General features: G+C 38.8%; 1 protein-coding gene and 1 pseudogene across 3 annotated transcripts in view; one reads left to right on the plus strand and one right to left on the minus strand.

Moving 5' to 3' along the window:
* Positions 1 to 17,827, plus strand: part of Arhgap32 (Rho GTPase activating protein 32) — a 227,892-nt gene that overhangs the window by 113,450 nt on the left and 96,615 nt on the right. For all 3 annotated transcript variants that reach the window (XM_057766589.1, XM_057766587.1, XM_057766588.1), the window contains one exon: positions 9,870 to 9,956. In XM_057766589.1, coding sequence (XP_057622572.1) covers positions 9,870 to 9,956 — 87 coding nt within the window. The remainder of the gene's footprint in view (positions 1 to 9,869; positions 9,957 to 17,827) is intronic.
* Positions 11,115 to 11,448, minus strand: LOC130872597 (eukaryotic translation initiation factor 1-like; annotated as a pseudogene).

The following is a 17,827-nucleotide window of genomic DNA, read 5'->3' on the forward strand; positions in this document are numbered from 1 at the left end:
CTTGATAATGAAATATGATCCCACAGGCCTTTTTTTTTTAAACCAGTGCTATAAACTAGGTAGTTGAATTCGTAGTTGCAGAGATTAGGGGATGAAGTATTATGTGGGTGGATCATTTAATTTTTACAGCAGAGTTTGTTCTCATGTCTCTCTCTCTCCTGTAGGCCTCTGACATGAAAGGAAGCTTGTTTACAGTTTATAGCTAAAACACTGAATTTGCCACCATTATCCAACTGTAAATGATGAATGAAAAAAGAACTCTCTGTGCTCTTTGCCATCTGTTGATTAAGCTTTGGAGAATGACTGTGCTGTGGGTTGAGTGTTGTGTTTTACTCGCCTTTCACCCTCCCTATGAGAAAGGACTTTTCTGAATACTTGGAACTTGATGAGTAGAGTTGTATTTTTAAAAATTCTAACAACACTAATAATGATTGGTTTCCTTGGTGATAAAAAAGTAAAGCTAATACAGGAAGCATCATTCCAAAGATAGATTTGGAATGAATTTAAAAATATGAGCTTTGAAAGTTGTGCTATTTCTAATAAAGGACTGATATACTGTTCATTTGAAGAGCATGAAAATTGCTTAAGTTACTGAGTTTTGTCAATTTCTGTGGGTGAATTTAGCTCATTCTTTTGTAGTTTGGTTTAGACAGTGCATAAAAGACATGCATTGTTCAGACCTGGGTGTAGGACTCCTAGTTCTTCTTCAGATAGCTTTCTTGGAAACCTTGCATCACTACTTAGAGAGTACTTCTGACAGAAAGTCTCTGGAGAGCGAACAGTGTAGCAGTAGCAGTTAAGAAGAAAAGTATAAATGTATAGGTATTTAGATGTCTGAGAGGTGATTTCCCGAAGCACTCAAAGTAAAATAGACTATACCTTTATTGGAAACTGGACGGAATTTGGATATTGAAAGACAGAAGTACAGATCATCCAGAGAGAAAAAATGCAATGGATAAAGTGCCTGCTAGGGAAGGGGAAACACACATTTTGAAGATGCTTTTGCTAAAAACCATTAACTCCTTACTTGGACTTACAAAGCTGAAGGCACAGAAATATATCATTGTCTTAAGCCTGCATTACCTTTGGATTCCAATCCCTTGTCTCTGGGCATAAGGCTAAGTACTTAGATTGCAGTTAGGAATTGTACTGCACAAGTAAAGGGTAAGTTGCAGGTCCTCCTCCAGGATCCATGACCTCACTGGCACCTGGAGGTTGGTTTCCAGTACCAGGCATGATTTCCCTCCTGTTGAGCAGGGTTTCAATCCAATTAGAAGATGTATTGATTTCTGCCAACATGTGAGTACACTACTGTAACTAGGGATATCTTGCCAAGCTGGTCATTTTTTTGGTTCATAGTCCTCCCCGCTGGGTAGGGCTAGTCACTGCCTCCTTCCCTCACCACCTTGCACAGCCCATTTGTTAGTTTCTGTTTTTACTGTTTGGTCCTACATACTGGCAGTTTTTCATAAATACAATTTCTTTTCCCCGTTTTCTTCCTAATTCTTTTCGGGATGAATGATTTTATTTATTAGTCTTTATTTCCTACTTTTTTTTTTAAACTTTAAAACAACCTAAACAGAGAACTCTCAACAGAGGAATCTAAAATGGCTTAAAGACACTTAAGGAAATGTTCAACATCCCTAGTCATCAGAGAAATGCAAATCAAAACAACTCTGAGATTTCATCTTACACCTGTAAGAATGGCCAAGATCAAAAACACTGATGACAACTTATGCTGGAAAGGTTGTGGGGAAAAGGGAACACTTCTGCATTGCTGGTGGGAATGCAAGCTGGTACAACCCCTTTGGATGTCAGTTTGGTGATTTCTCAGAAAATTAGGAAACAGCCTTCCTCAAGACCCAGTAATACCACTTTTGGGTATATATCCAAAGGATGCTCAATTGTGCCACAAGGACATGAGCTCAGCTATGTTCATAGCAGCTTTGTCATAGCCAGAACCTGGAAACAACCTAAATGCCCTTCGACCGAAGAATAGATAAGGAAAATGTGGTACATTTACATGGTGGAGTACTACACAGCAGAAAAAAATAAGGACATCTTGAATTTTGCAGGCAAATGGATGGAGCTAGAAAACATCATTTTGAGTGAGGTAACCCAGACACAGAAAGACAATTATCACATGTACTCACTCACAAGTTTTTTTTTTAAGCATAAAGCAAAGAAAACCAGCCCACAAATCACAATCCCAGACAACCTAGACAACAATGAGGACTCTAAAAGAGACATACATGGATCTAATCTACATGGAAAGTAGAAAAAGACAAGATCTCCTGAGTAAATTGGAAGCATGGGGACCTTGGGAGAGGGTTGAAGGGGAGGGGAGAGGAAGGGAGGGGAGCAGAGAAAAATGTACAGCTCAACAAAAAGGAATAAATAAATTATAATCTTTTTCTTCTGGCTTGGAAAATGCATTTTTAAAAATTTAACTTGAGCACCTAACTTAAGCAAAAAATGTATTAGTATCTGACCTTCTTCTATTGTGCAGCCCCATATTTAGTTTTTTTTTTTTTTTTTTTTTATCAAATTCCTGTTTCTTATCTTCCATACTCTGGGCTGTCCAGGACAGCCATTCCATTGTTTTGTCTCCCACAGGTTGTCATTCTTATTCCATACAGGTAGAATTTGTTAGCAGGTGTAAAGTAGTGTTGATGGCATCCTCAGCACTTCTGCTTTCTGACATGCTTTATTCTTCCAGGCTTGCTTTTCTTCTTCTCAAGGATGTATTGTTAAAACTCTTTCAGCCAGGCTTTATTGATGGAAATTTTGTTTTTGTTCAACAAAAAAACGCTTCATTTTGACTCATGTTTTTGCACAGTATTTAGGTATGAATAAAATCTTGGTAAATTTATTTTAGAGCTTGAAGATATTCTTAATCTGCTCCATCTGTTCCTGTTCATAAGTTAGATGTTCTGTATTTTCTTAGATGTTTGCTGTTTCTAGTTTTCTTACCTCCCTCCTGCAGTTTTTAATTTTTATAGGGAAATATTTCACTTTAGAACAAAGAATTTATTTTAGCTTTCCTCGTTGAACTGGTCTCTTGGAAACAGATCCCCCAGGTTTTGTAATTTGTAAGTATATTTGTATTACTTACATTTCTGAAGGTTATTTTCATGGACTATATTAACGATTTTTTATTCATCACTTTTTAAAATAATTTTTTAACTTTTTGAGTTTATGTGTAATCATATCATTTCCCCCTTCCCTTTCCTCTTTCCAAATGCTCCCACATCACCCCCCAACCCCGTGCACGCCTTCAGATTCATGAATACGCATTCTGTTCAGCAGAGCATGAAGCTCCTCTATAATAGATCACATCTTGGGACACACACAAAAATCTTTCTTCACTTTTTAAAAGACCTTTTTCTTTGGCTTTTTCCCTCGCTTGTTTCAGGTGAAAATTTAGCTGCCATTCATTTTATACATTTAATAATACATATTTCTTCTTTAAAGATTGAAAGGCTCTTTTTCTTTGCCTTGATAATTACAGGCATGCATATGATATGCCTAGAATGGGTTTATTTATCATATTTGGGACTTACTAAATCCATTTGATTTAGTATTTGAGGTTTATACCTTTAATGAATTTTGGAAGTGTTTTTTTTTTTTTTAATCATCTCTGCCACATTTTTAGACCCTCTCAGTATCTACTTTATATCTTCGGTTATCTCTCTGAAATCTAAACTGTACCACTAAGTATCTTCATTTTGTTTTTCTTTTTGGTGTTTTGTTTATAAACTCCATATTTGTCTTGCTTTTAAATTCACAGTGACTAGTTTGCTATCAATATCTAGCAATAATTTTTCATTTCCTTGGAGATCCTTAAAGTTTCAATCTTTTGGAATTCCCATATGTTCTGTTATTATCTTTAAAAACTGGTTTATTTTATGATTGTCCTTCAGGTTCACCTTGTTATACTGGTGTGTCAGAGATTTCATACTTCCTCAGGCTGGATAATATCTTTTGTTTAAGTATAAGCTATGTTCTGCTTATCCGTTCACCTCCTGATTTATGCTTATATGGTCTCTAGTTGTTTGTTTGTTTTGTTGTTGTTGTTGAAAGCTTGCCTTTATTTGGGGAAATATAAACACAGAACGGAATTGCCGAGTTCTGTACTAATTGTTTTTCTTCAAGGGTCACCGTACTACTTCACAGGGGCCAACCCTTTTTTATATTCCTTCTATTGCACAATAATTCCAATTTTCCTGTATTCATATTATCATTTGTTTTGTTTTGGATAATTGCCATCTTAGTAGATATGGAATGGTATCTCATTTGTAATTTAGATTTTCAGATGTTACAATTGTAGTATAAGTTTTTCTGATGATTAGTTGTGTTGATTATCATTTCATGTGCTTACTGGCCATTTGTGTATTTACTTAGGGAACTGTCTCTAGATGTTTTGCTCATTGTAAATGAGTTTATTTTTGCTTTTGCCAATGATGAGTTGTAGCCCTGTTTCTACATACTGTTGACATTGATAAATATTATGGATTACATACACTTAGTTTGTATTGTTTTTTTAAAAAGGGTGTTTGTGTATGTGTGTGTGTATTTCTGGATATGTGCATCTGAGTCAGGTACCTACAGAGACAAGAGGCACTGGATCCTCTGGAGCTAGAGTTACAGGAGGTTGTGAGCTACCTGACATGAGTGCTGGGGAACTGAACTCAGGTCTACTAGAAGAGAAGCAAATGTTCTTAATGACTGAATTATCTCTTCATTTCCAAAATTGTGTTGTAGGAAAGGAAGAAACAGCCACATTTTTGTTTTGTTTCATTTTGAGGCAAGGCCTCACCGTTGTATCCCTTGTTGGCTTGGAACTTTCTATGTATACCAGTCTGGACTCAAATTCAGACGGCTGGGATTAAAGGCACTGCCATGGTTGGCTTGATGAAAATTTTTATATTTTTTTTGCCTTAAAATGTGTGTTACTTATTTGCTTCTTATGTCATTGTGTTGACTTTGTATATTGCTCTGAGGAGTTAGTGTTGAGAACTTTATAATATTAAATTGTCTAATATATAAGCATAAAATACCTTCCCATTTATATCATTCTTTTTTTCTGAGTTTTTTAAAAATATTTATTTGTCATGTATACAATATTCTGTCAGTGTGTATGTCTGCAGGCCAGAAGAGGGCACCAGAACTCATTACAGATGGTTGTGAGCCACCATGTGGTTGCTGGGAATTGAACTCAGGACCTGTGGAAGAGCAGGAATTGCTCTTAACCATTGAGCCATCTCTCCAGCCCCATTTATATCATTCTTATTTCATTGGTGTTTTATATTTATATCAGTGTCAACAGTGCCTAAAGCTGTTCCTATAGCAGCTCCATTTTTGTTGTTCCTGTCACAGAACTAAAAGTATAATTTTTTTACCACAAATATTGACTAATAATTCTTTTAAATGTCTCTTAAGTTACACAGGAAACAAAATATGGAATTTTTAGCCAAGGTTAAAAGATTACTCGCTTTAATGTAACATTTTTAGTTATTACTTTTGTCTTGTTTACTTTTCTGGTCCTAGTGTGGAATTCTGAGCCTTAGGTTTTTTTTTTGTTGTTTTGTTTTTTTTTTACTAAGTTGTATTTTCAACCCAATAACTGGGTTTTTTAAGCTTTTGTTTACACCAATCTTTTTAAAGGATGAATTTCTTAAATCATGTACACAAGTGAAACCATAACCCATTATTAAAGATATACTGGCCTATGTAATTGTGCATGCTTTTACCTTTATTGATATTCTTACTCTCCCATGTTTTGTGTTAGTGTTTGCTATTCTTTTATTTTACTCTGTATGACAGCCTTGACTATTACCTTTAGGACAAATCTAGAAACAGCATACACCTTAACTTTTCTGTGTCAACAAACATAACAGTTTGGGGTGTTCTTTTTAAACTGTTTGTGGTCATCATCCATCTGTGCCATTATACTCTATTTCTGTTTGTTCCCTCTCCTAGCCCTCTTCCTTCTTCCCTACAGCTGATTCCCTTCTTTCTGCAATCGTTGCCTATATTTACTCTACCGCTACCTGTATGCCACACACTTTCTGTTTCTCATCTCCATCGATATCTCTTTCCTCCCTTACGTGATTCTTGGTTTCATGGCAAACATACACACAAGCATACGTACATACATACATACATACATACATACATACATACATACATGTATACTTGTACATGGATAAGTTTAAATTGGGTTGTGTGTATGAGATAAAACAGAATATTTACTTTTCTGAGATTGGTTTATTTCACCTAAAGATTTCAAGTTTCAAAAAAAAAATTTCAAGTTTCCATTTTCTGCAAATGTCATGATTTTAGCTTTTATTTATTTATTTTTTAATGGCTGTATAAATTCCACTGCGTATATGTGCCACACTTTCTTCATTTATCAATAGGCATCTAGACTGGTTTCATTTCCTGGCTATTGTAAATAGTAAAGCTATAAATATGGATGTGCACATTTTTGTTGTGTTTTGATTTAGAGTTCTTTAGGCATTTACACAAGGTTAGTATAATTAGATCATGTGGCAGTTAGCTCTATTTTAAGTTTCTTGAGGAACCTCCATACTGATTTCTACAGTTTTCTGTTCTAAATTGACTTTTCTACATGGTGAGAAGAACCACATGAGAAAAAAGAAAAATCTTTAAAAAGATGACATATTGAGTCAGCTTCTTCCTGGTCCTTCAGAACTAGATACAGATATGTGTGTGTGTGTGTGTGTGTGTGTGTGTGTGTGTGTGTGTGTGTGTGTGTGTGGATAAAGAGTGTCTCGGGATGTGCTATGTCTGATTCCTCCCAGAACTGTCCTTGAGTGGCCATTTGGGTGTTCTTACTTCTGGTACTCAAAGGTTCTGATGAGGATGGTTGATGACCTCTTGAGAACTCCTTGTCTGTAGCTCAGTGGGGTCTTTCTGGATGCTTTTACGATGTTTGTCTTAGGACATTTGTCTGTTATTGCATGTGGACATCTTTAGGTTTGTATAGGTTCATTGTGTATCTTGATATTCACATCGTTCATCAAATTGGGGAAGTTTTTATATTTGTTTCCTGAAATTCCATTGCCCTCTTTTTCTCTTTTCCTGTTTTTTGTTTTGTTCTTTTTTTGGACTCCATACACACCAATGCGTACATTTGATGGTTTCCCGTGCTCCCCTGGGGTCTGTTGCTTTTCTTCAGTACTTTAGTCTTATTCTTCCTTATCCCTCTAATTCGATCATTTTCAGTGTTCTGTTTTCTGGTTCACTGCTCTTCTTCTGTCTGCTCTGATCTGCCTTTGGCTCTTTCGAATAAATTTTCCTTTTTTAGCTGCGCAATTTGATTTTGTTTTCTTTTTAGTTTAACACATCTTATCAATGTTTTATTTTATTTATAGAGTGTTTCTTTTTTTTTTTTATTTGACTCTCTCTTCACATCTGCTCTTTCTCTGAGTGTCATGAATGCAGTTGTTTGTCTGTGTGTCTGCCATGAGGTCTTTTTCAGGGCAGTTTTGCTGATAACTCACTTTCCTTGCTCCTTCCTTTCTTCTTTTTTATATATTAGTGTGTTCTCAAAAGGAACACCACTGATAGAAGGAGTATACAGATTAAAGGGTCATTTATTGGATTGGCTTACAGGATTGGTCTGGGTTGTCCAGTAGTGGCAGTCTCACACTGGAGAAGCCAAGAACCTGGTTCATCCCATGTGGGTGGATGCCTCAGCTGTCTCAGTCTGGAGCTAAGGGCCTGGAGGATTCCTGGAGAGTTGCTGGTCTTCGGTCTACATTGGAATCCCAGAGAAGTCAGTTCTGTTATTGGAGAAGGAATGCTGTAGCTTTAGGGTAGGTGAATTTGTCAACAAGAGTGGGGGTAAGCAGGCAAAAAAAGCAAAGTTACCTTTCTCCTGTCCCTGTATCTGGGTTGCCACTGGAAGGTGCTGCCCACATTTCATGAGTGCCTTCCTGCTTCTGACAGTCTGGTCAAGAAAATCCCACACAGGGGAAACAGAAACTTGACTTTAGTTGATTCCAGGTGCAGTTAAAGTAATAACTAAATTTCGCCACCACAGACAGAGGTCTTGTTCTTGGCAGCAGTTTTAATTAATTCCTTTAGCTATTTGCAGATATAATCTAGACGAGAGGTTACTTTTTGGAGAAATATGAGGACTGAATAGGTACAGTCTCTGGTCTTTACCACCCCAGTTCTCTGTGTGTAGCCTCTGCTCTCTGTGTCTGCCTTCACAGCTCTTTTCTTCTCCCTTGTGCCGCCACAGCTTTCCTGACTTTTGTAACTCAGTAAGCTCTCTACGTCCCAGGCCCTGAGAACTAGCTGCATTGTACTCTCTAACAGACTAGGCTGTCTTCCTTGGCCCTTTTCAGCTTTTTCTGGGCCATTTTAGTCTTAGCTGTTGAGTGTCATGGTGGTCTTAGAGGGATGTTTCTTAGCCCTTTTTGTCTTTTCAATACTGTGCTTCAAGGCCGTAGGGTCCTTGCTTAAAGAGGCTCCCTGCTCTGCATAGGCCAGTTCCCAGCTGCTGCTTTTCCTTAGTCTTTAATGTGTCTTGGTTCAGACTGGGGAAGCAGCTGATGGCTGGACATCAGTCAATTCTGCTGCTGTAATTACAGTTTGTCACTTTAGTCCACAGTCTCCCAGGGTTTGGCTGACTTATCCTTGTCCTGTTTGAGGAAGAATCTTGATTCTCTGGAACTTACCAGGCATCCAGGCTCTTGTTTGTCTCCTGCCTTAGCAAAAGTCTTGTCTCTTTCAGGAATTTATTTAGGGTTCTTTTCATTCTTAAGTCTTTAAATTTTTAAAACTGCATTTGTGCCATGAAACTAGGTTATTCATTGTTAACCATGCAAATTTCTTAATATCTGAAAATTTTTGATAAATAATTTCCTATGACATTGTTCACATTGAGAATGTATTTTTTTAAGCAGAGTATAGTTTACAGCATTAACTACAATGACATGTGACATTTGTGAAGGATTTCTTGAGTGCCATGTGACTTGAGAATAAGTGTTAGGTCCTTTCACTAAGTAGGTAGATTACTATTACATGTCACTTACTGTTACTTTTGAACACAGAGTCCTACTTTAGGGGATAGTCATAATTTCACTTCCAAATTGGAGTCAGGTGTACCACATGAATCTGTAAAACAAATAGAGTACAGGAAAAATAGCAAAGCTAGCAGCACAATGGATGGCGATCCTTAGCCTAGATGGCATAGAGCGAGTAGTTAGATCTGTAGCAGACTGTTTTGGATATACACTTCATCTAAAGACAATTTGGTCTCAGCTGTTGCTCCTGCTCACGAATCAGCCCCATGTTGCCGATTTTCTGTTTTCTTTCAATAGAAGCCATAATCTATTTTTCATATGAGACCCTAAGCTTTATATATGCTGTCAGCTTAATTCAAGTAAAAATAAAATAAAAGCCAGTGTTCCGACCCAAATGGTAAGTTTGAAATTATACATGGCTATAGGTTAAACCATTTTATGGGCAGCCAGTTTGTTTACCCTACAATAGTCTGGGCTATTTTTTAAACTTGTGATGGCATCTCTAAGTTTACAGTTTAATGCTTTTGTGCATAATAAACAAATAAAGGGAATGGTGACCTGATTATGTTATGGTAACTTGCTTATGCTTCTGTGCAGTTGTGCTAGTTAGATAAAAAAGAATGAAACACATTCATGAAAGTGTACTTTTGAAATCCTGAAGTTTTCTTTTACCTGCACTTTCAGCTATAGACTTCTAGAAGGCACATCTTACATAAACTTGATGTGAGGGTCCAGGTATTACTGTATGCGTAGTTTATTCTTATTTGTGAATCATGACTTCCTTGTTTGTTTTCTTCTGTGACACAGCTTTCACTATCAGAAGAGCAGAATGAAATCATGAAAAATGGCTGTGAATCTAAAGAGCTGGTCTACCTCGTGCAGATTGCCTGCCAGGTAATTCTGAGGATGCATCCTCTACCTAGAATGATTATTAATACAGTGTATTTCTCACATTGCTTAAAGACTTATATTCTGCAAAAAGATGCTTCTATTGAAATGTAATTGAGCTGTGAGTAACTATTACAAGAAAACACATTAGTATCTTTTTAAAAACAAGTGTCATCATACACTACACCATCAAGGTTTCAGTTGTTCCTTCTTAGCAATGTGGAGGTTTCTGGCACTTTGAAGTACTGAGTAGTGGTGAGTACTAGCACTGTGCTTCTTAGCTTTTCACATCAGCACTTCTAAATGCTAGAGCTGAAGCTGTCAGTTCAGCAGGATCAGTTTTCATCTAAGATCTTAAGTAAAAGTATTTCTTACAAAAGAAATACAAAATTTATTGAGAAGTTAAATCAGTTTTTAATCATATGTCATGAGAGAAAAGGCCATTTTTCTCTTCCTCAAGTTATTATATAGCAGTGGTTTTCATCCTGGGGGGATCTCATATCAGATACCCTACATATCAGATATTTGCAATTCATAACAGTAGCAAAATTACAGTTATGAAGTAGCAATGAAATAATTTTATGTTTGAGGATCACCAAGCATGAGGAACTGTTTAAAGGGTCACACCATTAGGAAGGTTGAGAACCACTGTGCTTAGGTGTAATAAGATGTATGCATGCTTTGTAGCTGCTGCTTCTTGACTGCTCATATTGGAACATGAGGGTATTCATCATGGCGTGCTCATAATGAGATTTAAAATATGCCATTTGAAATCAGAAATTTCTTTATCTAGTAAACATGGAGCATAAACATATTTCAGATTCACTTGTACTACACTCAAAGAGCCTTCTGCCTGTTAATGAATTGGTTATTGGAAAACAAATGTTGGGAGGAAGATTTTATTCGACATGTAATTTTTAGTTCTGGGGAGAAAATAAGATACAGAATTTCTGTATTTTTAAAAACACAGTGATTGTGGGTTTTTTTTTTTTTTTTGGTTCTTTTCAGTTTATTGCATGAAGGAGTTATACTAGTCCAAGTTAAAAGCGGACCAAGTGGTTAAATTTTACAAGCTGTGAGGTTTTTAAACTTGTGACAAGGGACAGGAGGGAAATTCTACTTATTGCAAGGAAATCCTCACTTAAGCTTCAGAGTCACAAGCACTTAAAACCCTTGAGTCTTCAGCTGATCATCCTTAGCCAGTCCAATCTCTATTAGGAACTGGCATATGTTCTTGCACTGGTCACCCTGTAGCTGAATTACTTGTCCATATTCTGGATGCTCAATTACAGTACCATTGCACAAATTTCTTCTTAAACGTCTTCACTAGTTTCTTTTTATCGTAATGATCAGCGATCCCTTGGACAGTGGTAAGGGTCTTCCTGCCGTTTCTCTGTTGAATTTTTATATGGATATAATCCTCAGTGCCAGCAGGAAGCAGGTCATTACCCTTACTTGCATCAGCAAAGGGGTCGAAAGAGTGGAGGTGGGGGGGCATCGGGGGTGTTGGGGAAGCAAGGGGGCTCGAGGGGGAGGCAGCTGAGTGACTAGGATTGTGATTGTGTTCTTGAAGTTAAAATTTATTAAGTCTAGAAAATTCTGTTGCTTATATAAGGAATATGTAAATTCTTAGTTCTGGATTTGAATAATTTTTTTAATTAAGTACTTTTTTTTTTTTTTTTTTTTGGTTTTTTGAGACAGGGTTTCTCTGTGGTTTTGGAGTTTGTCCTGGAACTAGTTCTTGTAGACCAGGCTGGACTCGAACTCACAGAGATCTGCCTGCCTCTGCCTCCCAAGTGCTGGGATTAAAGGCGTGCGCCACCACCGCCCGGCTAATTAAGTACTTTTAATTTTAGGTGTTGAAACATGGTATTGGAAATAGAGTTCAGCTTGTATGTAATTTAGATGTGCTTTGTTGAATGTCACCACAGTTTCTTAGAGAAACGACGAAGTTCTAAATTCCATGTAACCTTTCATAAAATGTTTTTGGTTAGAGAAGTACTTTCTTATTTCAAGGTATTGATAACAGGCAATACATGAACATTTGCATATACAGAGCCTATTTAATCTTGGTGATTTGTGTAAGTCAACAAAGACTTGTATTTTTGCTGGTAAGACAGAGTGAATGACTAGCATCGGGTGATTGATGAGACCTGGTGAAAGAGAAGGAAAGAAAACACAAAATCAGAAAAAAATCTCAGGTCCTTGCTGGTTTCAGGTTTGACCATATTAAGAGAAATGCTAAGTTGGTTTCTTAAATGCAAATATTAAATGCTTTTCTAATAAATCATTGCTACTAATATATGAAGAGAATCATGTGTTCTTTATTTATAAAACATGATTGGTATATCTGGAATCAAGTTTTCTGTTCCCCTGCAGCCTAATACATCTGAGCATCTCTTCTTCTGATCAACCACTCTTTAAATGCATAATTGTTACATGATTGCACTTCCATGTATTGCTGACCTAGATGTTAAATAATTTCCTCATTGTAAATGTCCTGTCAAACTGCTTAAAACATTTTGGAACAGTTGCTAATAGTATTTATTATGCCAGAATGATAATTTACTACTTGATAATGATGCCATTCGTCTCTTCTCTGCCTCACTCTATATAATTACTGAAGCATCAATGCTTAGTTTAATAGTCTCACCACATATGCCAGCCATAAGCTATATTAAATGAGAATTTAAAAAATAATTGACAGCCTCACTACTGAACCCTTTAATTTTGCAAACAAGGAAACTGAGGCTCACAGTAATAAAGTAGCTGTCCTAAGCTATGTGTAGTCTTAGCAGCAGGAGCTGTGAAAGAGTTCAGCTTTCTGACTGCCATCTTCCCCTCTACTTCCTTCCTATATTCATTCCAGAGTAGACTGAAAAATTGGTTAGTCTCTAGCAAGATAAGATCACCATTTCAGACTGCAATGGTTAGTTTTAATTGTCTACCTGACACAGTCTAGAGTCACCTGGTGAGAGAGTCTCAGTGAGGGATTGTCTAGAGCAGGTTGCCTTGTGGGCATGTCTGTTGGGAATTGCTTTGGTTAGGTTAATTGATGTAGGAAAGATCCAGGCCTTTGTAGACAGCACTGTTCCCTTCCTTTGGATCCTAGGCTGTGTGAAAGTGGGAAAGGTAAGTTAAATAATAGGCATCATGCATTCATTCTGTCACTACTCTTCACTGTGGCTATGCCTGCAACCTTGATGTCCTTGATATGATGGACTGACTATAAACTGGGATTTTGAGCTACAATAAGCCCTTTCTGCCTTAAATTGCTTTTTGTTAAGAGTATTTTACCACAGTGACAGGAATGAAACAAAGACTCACACTGATGTAATTTGTTTCAAGAGCTGTTCATGCATTTTATACCTCTGCTAACTTCTACATTTTAATGATATGTACTTAAGTTCTTCCTAAAGTAATTTTATATGTGTGTGAGTTATTTTGCCTGCATGTATATATGTGAATCACAGGCATGTCTGGTGCCTTGGAGGTCAGAAGAAGGCATTGGATCTCTGGAACTGGTTGTTTGCTGCCATATGGAAACTGGAATCTGAACCCAGATCCTTTGTAAGAGTAGCCAGTGCTAATCACAGAGCCATCTCTCCAGCCCCAAGTTCTTTTTATTTTTCTAAAATTTTTGATCTGTCATCTTACATGCTATCTTGTTTTATTAGCTTCAAAGGTAAAATATGTTGACTAGTCTTTTCCTTTTCTGTAAGTTGTAACACTAATTTCTTTGGGTATTATCTTCTTTACAGTTTTTATTTCTTTTAAAATTACGAGTCTAGCAATGTAAACCGTGTCTTCTGTACAGAATGAATCAAAGTTCATTTGACATTTCTTGATGAGCTATGTGCCTGTAGCCATATGACATATATTATGTAGTTTCATTCTCAGCACCGTGAGATAGATGGTCAGGTTTCTGTCTTGTACGTAATGCAACCAAGACTTGACTGTTAGTACCCGTCCACAATGTAATAAAATCAAAGAGGTACCAAGATTTGAACCCAAGTATACTCTGGTTGGCTGGTTTGTTTTGGCAAAGTCTTTATCGTTTTCTGGTGTGATTTGTACTGTAAACATATCCCAAATATTAATAAATTTCAGAAATTCACTTAAATGACTGTTAGTCTAGTTTCTTGCCACGACATTAGGGGGCAGGTGTTGTGTAATAGGTTATTTTTTTTTCTTATGAGATTGAAACATTTCTTCCTACAGAGAAGCTCTTTAAGCAGGAAGATTAATAACTCAAAATAGCTTCAAAAAGTCCCTGAAACTGACCAGATTGACTGGGCCTGTCCCTGACTGAATGTAAACAATAAAAGCCAGAGCCTGTCTCAGATTATTCAGAGCTAAACTGGAGGACGACACAAAAACCTCTCAAAAGAGCAGAGCTGTAGAGACTCTGAGACCAGATTGGCAGTCTGGAGGAGGTTTAGACACACTGATGCATCTGGAAATGGACCACCTCCAACCTATTAATCTGCCTGTAGACTGTGAAGTGTGCTCCAGATTTCCAACTTTGTGAATTGTTACCCATGCTGGGGTGGGCCTTGGTAATGCAGTTGGTAATACAGGATCAGAATTATTCTGAGTCATTTCTTCTCCTGTAAGTAAGCCCACACCCAGTTCAGTAACCTGGGCTTTGGTGCTATGTGTACTTTAGTCTGTCATAGGAGCTTGGGCTAGGGTGAGTAGATATGTGCTGTGTCTCCCCAGGAAAAGTTTTGTTGCACAAAAGCAGGCATATTTTCTCATCTACATGTGTGTGTGCACACACGTGCTCACACACACACACACACACACACACGTATGTATGTACGTACATTAAATTCTAGAACTCTCAAGAGATCCCAGGCCAACTGGGTGTAAGAGTGTCGCTTTCATGATACAAAAATATTTACATGGTCTACCGTAGACCCAAAGCAAGTACAACAGACAACAGATACCAGTCAAACAAATCTAATTGTCCAATAAGATGTTGTTAATGCCTGAGTTGCGAGACACCCATTGAGACCACCACAAAACTGACTTTCTGATGCAGTCACAGAAGGTTTCTTTATTCTTACAAGCTAGCAAGCAGGGACTTCATTCTACACACCAATGCAGTGGATGAGGGAGGAAGGCCCATAGCTCACAGTGCAAGGGGTCTTTAAAAGGAAAACTGCAAGCAGGGAAAGTTACATGCCTTGGCATTACCAGATTTGGTAGGGGTTGTGTTTATGTTACAGTTGGCTCTAAGTCAAGAGGCAATTTTTGTAACTTTCCACAAAAACACCTGATAATTGTAAAAACTTGTTTGTTTAACTTCTCTAGGCAGCCAGACAGTTTTGGGGGCATTCGTGGCTTTTCTCAGAATTTCCAGGTATAAAGGATGGGGTGTGCCTGTTAAGTTAGAAGGCGAGAGGACCAGCCCATGGCCATGGGGCGGTTTCTCAATCAGGTAAGCTACAAGCCTTTTCTATGGCCCAAGGGTCTGCGTGAGCATGCCTTTAGCTATTCCCCTAACAGAATTCCTATTCCACAATCAGGTGGAAGGGCTTGGTCACATCTGGCAGCTGTAGTGCCAGGGCTTCTGGAAACCTCTGCTTGAGGGTAATGTCTTCTGTCTGTCCTCTGTTCAAGTAAAATCTTGTTCTCCCTTAGTGACCTGGTATAAGGGCTTGGCTAGTTCAGCAAACCCTGAAATCCAGAGGTGGCAGAACCTGGCAGTACCCAGGAATTCCCTTAACTGCTTAGTTGAAGCAGGGGTGGGAATCTTCAGTTTCCCTGTGGGTGTCTGAGAGCCATCTCTGGCTTCCTTTGAGCTCATCCCCCAGGTACATTACCTTTTGTTTGCAGATCTGGGCCTTCTTTGCAGAGGCTCTGTATCCCAGGCTTCCAAGGGCCTGCAGTAGATTCTCCGACCCTTTCAGACACATTTCCTGGTTGGTAGCAGCAGTCAACAGGTCATCGACATACTGTAACAGGCTTATGTCTGGGTTTTGGGCTCAGTACTCTCCCAAGTCCTCCTGTAGGGCCTGTTTTTGAATCCTTGTGTCAGCCTGGTCCCAGTTAATTGGCCGCTAATTCCGATCTCTGGGTCTTGCCATTCAAAGGCAAATAGGGCTGACTACTGGGGGACTAGCGCAGACTGAAGAATGCATCCTTTAAGTCCAGGACCATGTACCTCTGCCAGTCAGGGGTCAGCTTGCTGAGCAAGATGTCAGGGTTTGGCACTGTGGGATGGATATCTGCTTCCTTCTTGTTTACCTTTTTCAGTTTCTGCCCTGGCTGGTAATCATTGGAATGAGGCTTTTTTACCGGCAGCATGGGAGTGTTCCAGGTCCACTGAATGGCTCTCAAGACTCCAAGTTCCAGCAGTCGCCTTACTGTGGAGTGATTCCCCTCCTTGCTTTGAGGGGCATGGAATATTGGCAGACTTCTACAGGATCTGCCCCTGGCTTGATCTCCACATAGATCAGGGGCTGGTGGGATGCCAATCCCATGGCTCCCGTCTCTGCCCATGCTAAGGGAAACTTTTGAAGCCTGTTCTACATGGAGAGATCAGGCTTCACAGGTTTCTGTTGGAGCATATATTCCTCAGTCAAGGCACTGGTGACCAAAATTTGGACCAGCACCCCATTATGGTGGAGTAGCTTAGCCCTGTCACTAGAGAAATGTATTTGTGCTTTTATCTTTGTGAGCAAGTCTCGGCCCAGAAGGGCAATGGGCATTCCAGTATCACCAGGAAAGAATAGGTTACCCATCCCGTTCCTAAGTCCACCATTCTTTGGGTAGTCCATGAATAGGGTTTGGTTCTGGTGGCTCCCTGTACCCAGATCTTTTTATTAGATATAGGCCCCTCTGGTTTTAAGAACACTGAGTTTTCTGCTCCAGTGTCTATCAGAAAGTCAATTTTCTTCCCCTCCACCTTTAGGGTTATCCTGGGTTCTGGGAGGGGGGGTCCAAACCCCAACTCCCCTAATCACTGTCCACATCTAACTGCAGGACTTTGATCTTTTGCTGTTTCTTTGGACATTCTTTTTCCCAGTGTCCTTCCTCCTTGCCATTTACACATTGATTCCTCCCTAGTCTCAGGTTTTTCTGATCCTTGTTTCTGCCTTCTCTATTGCCAGAAGCTGCTTGTCATATTCCCTGGTGTGGGCCATCTCTCTCTCTTGATGGGGCCAAAATCTTGGCCAGTTCCCAGTGGTGGCATTCCTGCTGTGCCTCTAACATGTGAGCAAGGTTCTTTTCTTGTCTTTTTTTTTTCCTTTTTGTATTTTTATTCCTCTGCACATTTCCTAGTACTAAAAACTCTCTTTGCCACCATCATTAAATCTCTGATATTTTTTTTCCCATAGTCTATCTAGTTTCTGGAGCTTTTTCTTTATATCTGGAGCTGCTTGGTTCATAAAAGCCAAGATCAAGGATATTTCTTTCTCTTGTGCCTCTGGGTCTTAGGGAGTATAGTGCCTGAAGGCCTCCTGCAAGCGTTCCAGGAAGGCTGCGGGACTCTCCTCAGGTCCGTCTCACATCATAAACCTTACTCATATTGGTCAGCTCCCGGGAATCTGCCTTGAGACCCACCAATAGAGTCTGGTGATATAGACTTTGAGTCTCTCCTTACCTTTTACTGAGTTATGATCCCCATTCTGGCCAGACAGTAGGGAACCCTGCATCTATAAAGGCTGAATCTGCAGTATTCTCCCCAGTGGGTCTGGGGACAACTTTGCAGGCTTCTATGATGATCCTGTTTCTTTCTTCAGTGGTGAAAAGGACCTGCAATAGCCGCTGATTATTGTCCCAAGTAGGTTGGTGGGTAAAGAGGACAGTTTCTAAGTGATTAGTGAGGTCACAGGGATTCTCAAAGAAGGGGGCATTTTGCAAAC

Source organism: Chionomys nivalis, chromosome 4, assembly GCF_950005125.1.
Source record: "Chionomys nivalis chromosome 4, mChiNiv1.1, whole genome shotgun sequence".
Taxonomy (NCBI): Eukaryota; Metazoa; Chordata; class Mammalia; order Rodentia; family Cricetidae; genus Chionomys; species Chionomys nivalis.